This window comes from Thunnus maccoyii, chromosome 10 (assembly GCF_910596095.1).
Source record: "Thunnus maccoyii chromosome 10, fThuMac1.1, whole genome shotgun sequence".
NCBI lineage: Eukaryota > Metazoa > Chordata > Actinopteri > Scombriformes > Scombridae > Thunnus > Thunnus maccoyii.
This window is the reverse complement of record NC_056542.1, coordinates 12,886,968-12,893,301: the sequence shown is the minus strand read 5'-3', so window position 1 is coordinate 12,893,301 and position 6,334 is coordinate 12,886,968. Positions and strand designations below refer to the sequence as shown.

General features: G+C 39.6%; 1 protein-coding gene across 2 annotated transcripts; it reads left to right on the top strand.

Moving 5' to 3' along the window:
- The first annotated feature begins 2,531 nt into the window (after positions 1-2,531).
- On the top strand, positions 2,532-5,765 carry LOC121905637 (gastrula zinc finger protein XlCGF57.1). Of its 2 annotated transcripts, none has more exons than XM_042424028.1 (3): positions 2,532-2,674; positions 2,922-3,416; positions 3,948-5,765. In XM_042424028.1, the coding sequence occupies exons 2-3, from the start codon at positions 2,981-2,983 to the stop codon at positions 5,330-5,332; spliced, it is 1,821 nt and encodes a 606-aa protein (XP_042279962.1). In that variant the 5' UTR covers positions 2,532-2,674; positions 2,922-2,980; the 3' UTR covers positions 5,333-5,765. The 2 variants fall into 2 exon arrangements, with proteins under 2 accessions (XP_042279962.1, XP_042279961.1); XM_042424027.1 differs by having other exon boundaries at positions 2,533-2,674; positions 2,922-3,446.
- Positions 5,766-6,334: the final 569 nt, after the last annotated feature.

Genomic DNA, 6,334 nt, shown 5'->3' with positions numbered 1-6,334 from the left:
TAAACCCAGAAAGGGTGTCTGCCTCCCAGACCGAAACCGGAAGATGGTTCCACAGGAGAGGAGCCTGAGCCATTCAGAGTAGCTAATATCACTAGATAATGTGTTTCTAAGGTGTTTAGGGCCAAGTTCAATAACTTAAGTTTTGTCTGAGTTTAATAGCAGAAAATTGCAGGCCATCCAGGTCTTTATGTCCTTAAGACAGCCTTGAAGTTTAGCTAACTGATTGGTTTCATCTGGCTTTATTGACAAATATAATTGAGTATCATCTGCATAACAATGACAATTTATGGAGTGTTTCCCTAATAATATTGCCCAAAGGAAGCATATATAAGGTGAATAGTATTGGTCCATCCATTGAACCTTGTGGAACTTTTGCGTGCATGGAGGATTCATTGTTAACGTGTACAAACTGAAATCGATCTGATAAATAGGACTTAAACCAGCTTAATGCAGTTCCTTTAATGCCAATTAAATGTTCCGGTCTCTGTAATAGGATGTGATGGTCAGTGGTGTCAAATGCAGCACTAAGATCTAACAAGACAAGTACAGAGAGAAGTCCTTTGTCTGAGAGAAGTCCTTTGTGCGGAAAAAAGGGAGACAATCATTTGTAAGTACAGAATTGTGAATTTCTATTATATAGGTAATACCTCAGAACTACTGTAGGCAAATTAGCCAATAAATTAATTACTTATTATTGTGATCTGTGGCAGACCACAATATAGTACTGCATGCTTGCATTTGTCTTACAGTTGATGCTGCATCTTTCTAGTGCACCTGCCTTTAATTGAACAATAGTTAAGAGTGTAATTTGGACCAACAGTTTGCTACTTAATAGATCCTAAAATACAAAGACTTTATGTGATGTTTAAAATAATTCTTTAATGACATCATTTAAACAGAAAAAGCGGTGAAATTTAGGGTGATTTTTGAGATTTTGTATATGTTGAATTTGCCTAAAAATAAAATTGAATTAAAGGACAGATTTTTCAAGTCTGTCTTAAAACAACAGTCATGTGCCCAAATGATTAATTTCGCCTGTTCATACTGACCATTAGAAGATCCCTTCATAATACACTTACAATGTAAGTGACGGAAGCCAAAATCCACTAGCCTCCTTCTGTGCAAAAATGTATTTAAAAGTTTATCTTAAGCTGATATGACACGTCAGCTGTCCAAATTAGTCAAACCAAGTAGATATCTTTCAATGTTACAGTCTTTCAGGACCAAAGTCCGTCTTTTTGTTACTATACTTCCACCACAGCTCAACAGGGAAACACTGTCTGAGGAAACACAAAGAGGGAATTTTATGCTAAAAAGACTGTAAATGTTGCAGACATCCATTTGATATGACTAACTTGGACTGCTGAAGCCTCATATAAGCTACAGATAAACTTTTAAATGCATTTTTGCACAGTGACTCTGTGGATTTTGGTCCCCATCACTTACACTGAAAGCTTATTTGAAGGGGATCTTTTAATAGCCAGTATGAACAGGAGGAATGATTACAGCGGAGAAAACCTCTTTTGGCATTCATAGGGCCACCATATGGGCTTGGGAACCTATCCTTTAATCTTGTATTTTGGAGTTAAGAGGTTTAGCTTGGTGGCTGTCCAAGATTTGAGCCACTTACAATTTCCAATAAATTAAAAGAACAAAAGATTTCAATTCAGCTATCACCTTATCCCTATAAAATGAAAGTGAAATATTATATATAAAATGTTCAGAGGCCTAATTAGTTAAGATATGGTTCATATAGGTTGTCTAAGGATGGTTTACTTTTGTTTCTGTTGCTTTAACTGCACAGGGTCTACGGAAGCCACAAGATGCAAGTGAGAAAAAAAAAAATCCTGTGATCCATTTTCTAAGTCTGACCTAAAAAAAAAAGTTACTTTTCTTTCACCTGTTTTCACAGATGAAAGAAAGTTTTGGCAGGTGATTTTTTGTTGTTGTTGTTTGTTTTGTTGTTTTATTTTTGTCAGGGTCATTTTCTAAGTGTTTGTCTTCATGTTTTCTTCTGGGTAAGTTTTAATTTCTCCATGCACTCTAAACACAAGGTACATACTGTATATTGTGTGTTAGCAAGTTATATAACATTATTGTCATGTCTTTCTTTTGGCTAGAACTGTATTTTAATTGGCACTTAGAGTGAATGGAGACATTAAAAGTCACCTGGAAGAAAACATGAATGCTTTTAGTGCTATTTAGAACATGGGGTAGTGGTACACTTCAGCCTCTTGTGGCCGAAATAAGCATTTATTACAACACTTGACAAACACTTTGAAAAATTATTCTGACAAAATTTTTAAAAAATCATCTGACAAAACTTTGTTTTTACCTGTTTTCACAGATGAAAAAAATCAAGGAACTTAGAAAGATTATCCTGACAAAACCTTTTTTAAAAACTGTTCTTAAGTCATAAACACAGGTGAGAAATTTTTTTTTAGATCAGACTTAGAAAATGGATCACCAGATTTTTTTTTTCTCACTTGCCTTCAGGGCTTCCGTATTGGGCTGTGTGACCTCAACATCACTAATGTGAGCTGGTTGGCCAGACCAGAGGAAGTGTGGTGCAGCTCTTCCTGTGTTATTATCACTACACTATCATGTAGCCAGTTGGTAAACGGTAGCTCAAATATTTAAAAGCAGCTTTGGCTTAATCGCATACTTTACTAAGGTACGTCTTGTCTTTATAACAGGCAAATATTGAATGAGTAGCACTGACAGCTGCATGTAAACAGCCTGCAGCTGGTTAAATTATCACAGGGATAGCAGCTCGGCTAGGCTAATGCTGCCGTCAGAATAGCCTAGCTATGATGCTAACGTTAGCTGAGAGCAGGATGAGCAAACCGGAGTCTGTTATTTTTCTTGTTTGTTTTAATAATTCAGATTTCTAACATTGATTATCTATGTCTATCTTACAGCTTTAGCCCATAAATGTCTCCTCAGCTCACTAAATAGCCGAAATCCTAATGGTGACAACATGAAGTCTGCCAAGAAGAAATCTTTGCTAAACAAAGCAAAGAGAGGCGAGAAACAACACGACGCCGTCACAGTTAAAACTGAATATGAAGCACAGCTGGACGGTGAGATGGAGGAAGACGTCAAGGAAGGTTACACTAATGGAGAAGGTCTCAACATCCAAATCAAAGAGGAACCACATTCACAGGAGATCGGTGAGGAGCACAGAGGAGGAGACGCATCAAGCTGTTTTGACACTAAGCCTGACACTGTGACATTCAGGCCAGATGTTCACCATCAACATGGACATGTAAAGGACGAGCCTGACTCAGACCATCAGCCAGAATATGAGTTCACTGCAGGGTATGAGGCGGCTGTCAAGGAGGAGTCGGACTCATGGATTAAAGAGGAGAGAGACTGTGAGCAGGAGGCAGAGGATGCAGGCAACATCCAGGAAGGTAATGGAGAGGAAGAGGAGGTCTGCACAGGTAGGAGTCACTAGTTTATGAAAAACATACTAACCTAGGGTATGATCTGTTTTTGTGTGTATTCACAAATAATATATATAATAAGTAACATTTTTATTACATTTTTTTTCAGATGTAGCCAATTTTCAGCTTCAGAAAACATCTTTGTATAAGTATGAGTTTTACAGATGGACAGTATTTTTTGCATTGACATTTTTAGCTGCTAAGGTATTATTAAAAGTGTCAAATTTATCTTGAAAAGCATTTCCTGTTCTGCACCTGCATGTGTATTAACCATGAGCGTATCCTAATGTCAGACAGTAGGGGCGGGAATATTTTGGATATATTAGCTTAAAAAGGCATTTCTAGTACCTGCAATAACTGTTTCTCATTATTTTGTCTCTCATAACTTTAAAATCAGTATAATTTAGATTGTTGGCATAACTAAGAAAAGTAAAATCATAAATTCTTCCTTTTCTTAATGCACTCTGGTTTCTGTGTGTGTCCTCCTCTCTTACTTAGAGTCATCATCTGAGTTCTTTCCATGTCCTCACTGCACTGTCTCCTTTACTGACTTGGACTTCTTGGAGAAACATGTCAAATGGGTCCACCAGAAGCAGTATCTGGCTAAGCTGAAAAAATGCCTCTCAAGCCGCAATTTAAACCTCATCCCCAAACACACCTGCACTGTCTGCAGCAGCACCTTTAACTCTAAAGTACACCTTAGGGTCCATGTACAAGAAGTGCATCCTTCTGCCCCTCCTCGCAGGCTCCACCCCTGCCCAACCTGTGCGCGCAGCTTCCAGTACCTGAAGAATCTGAAAAATCACTGTCAGCGCTGGCACAACATGTCTGTGGTTACCAGAGGTGGGCATCTCAGCTGCGCAGACTGTGGGAAGAGTTTCAAAGCTACCTGGGGTCAAGGGCCTCATATGTGTCATGAACCGGATAACACAGAATCTGAGGATAAGCCTATCTGTCTGGATATTGGTGTGCAGTGTCCAGAATGTGGCAAAAAGGTGCGCACACCTCAAAGCTTGGAGGATCACATGCGTACCCACACAGGTGATCGGCCATTCGTCTGCAAGGATTGTGGCCGGAGGTTCGTGGAGCGCAGTGGTTGGCGTCAACACATGAAAATACACACAGGGGAGAAGCCGTACAAATGTCAAGTGTGTGGAAAGGCCTTTCTACGGTCACACCACCTCAAGTGCCACTTAACCACACACTCCGGCAAGAAGGAATATTCTTGTTCTGAATGTGGAAAGGAGTTTGGTTTTAAGTCAAGTCTAGATCTCCACCTGAGGACCCATTCCAGTGAGAAACCCTTTCACTGCAATGTGTGCGGGAAGAACTTTAACACTCGGAGGAACCTGAGGCTTCACACCAAACTCCACACCGATGAAAAAGCTCATCAGTGTGGGGACTGTGGGCTGAAGATCGGAGATCTTGGGGCTTTGAAAATACACCTGCGGACGCACACCGGCGAAAGACCATACCACTGCACAGTCTGTGGCAACAGGTTCATTCGCCTTGCGCATCTGCGAAATCACCAGCGCACCCACACTGGTGAGAGACCCTACAAATGCACTGAATGTGACAAGAGTTTCACTCAATCCGGCGACCTGGTGAAGCATAAGAGGATACACTCTGGTGAAAAGCCCTTTGAATGCCCAGACTGCCACCGCCGTTACACCTCCTCCGGCGATCTAGGCAAACACCGGAGGAGTCACACTAACCTGCGTCCCTACACGTGTCAAGAATGTGGAAAGAGCTTCCGTTTGTCAGGCCACTTGAAAACTCACATGTTAACTCACACAGGGGAGAAGCCATATTCCTGCCCCAACTGCCTTCGCAGGTTTGCTCGTTCTCACCACCTTTCGGGTCACGTGGCCAAATGTCGCTGAGCCTTCTAGAGAGGGTTGTAAATAAGCTAGGTCTCACTTTAAAGTGGTAATTATGGAATCTGTATGCAGTCTCTACTACTAGATTTTTTTAATGAAAGCGTTCATGTCAAAACTCACATCTGTAAATAATTATTTATATGAACTGTATGTTACACTCTTGACTCTGATGACTGTTTTAACTTATTATGAAAACTGAATTGAACTCATGACTCACGTTTATTGTTGTTGCATGGAACTTTATTGATGCACTATTCCAGGCCATTATGATTTTTGGCCAGGATAGTTTTGTAAAACACTATTTTAATGGAGTGTCGAGGACGTGGTATGGAGGTGGAGTTCAATGGGACATGCAGATAATGGATTGGTTTGACTCCACCGATTAAAAGCTGTATTATTTGTAAAAATGTAATAAATTATTTGGTGAATGCATGAACACTGTGTGTGATGCAAGTGTGTGTTGTCACTGTGAGAAGCCTAATTATTTGAAGCATTTGTGCTAAATAACCACAATAGGGATGGCCGTATATCACCTAAAATTGAAAAATTGTCTCATAAAAATGGTAATAACACAATCAACAAGCTGTCTTTTTAACTGTGTGGGACAGAAGAACTGTGTGGGAATTTACATATTTAAACAGCTATGCTGTTTCTTAAAACAGTCTGCAGATGAGAGATGAGGATTTTCCCCTTTCAATTAAATTTGTGACACTTTTTCCTGTTTTGCTGGGAGAGCAAGTGGTTTTTAGTTCTTCCAGCCATGGATTTAACTTATTAGACTCACTCATTCTGCTTTTAATTGGCTGACTATCTTGCCTATAATGAGAAACTGTATAGTAACTGTAACCATATTGCAAAGTTTTTCAACTTTGGAGCTAGGAGTTGATCAGTATTTGTTTGACACCTTTTAATAGACACTAAATATATTTAAAATGTATCATACTACAGGGAGCTCTCTTTTCGTTCTTGGAAATAGACTACTTCTACTTGACATACTGAAAAAAA

Excerpts from the sequence above, each read along its gene's own strand:
- LOC121905637 (XM_042424027.1), top strand. The coding sequence starts at position 2,981 with ATGAAGTCTGCCAAGAAGAAATCTTTGCTAAACAAAGCAAAGAGAGGC. Across the intron at positions 3,447-3,947 it reads GGAAGAGGAGGTCTGCACAG|AGTCATCATCTGAGTTCTTT; the intron begins GTAGGAGTCACT and ends TCTCTTACTTAG.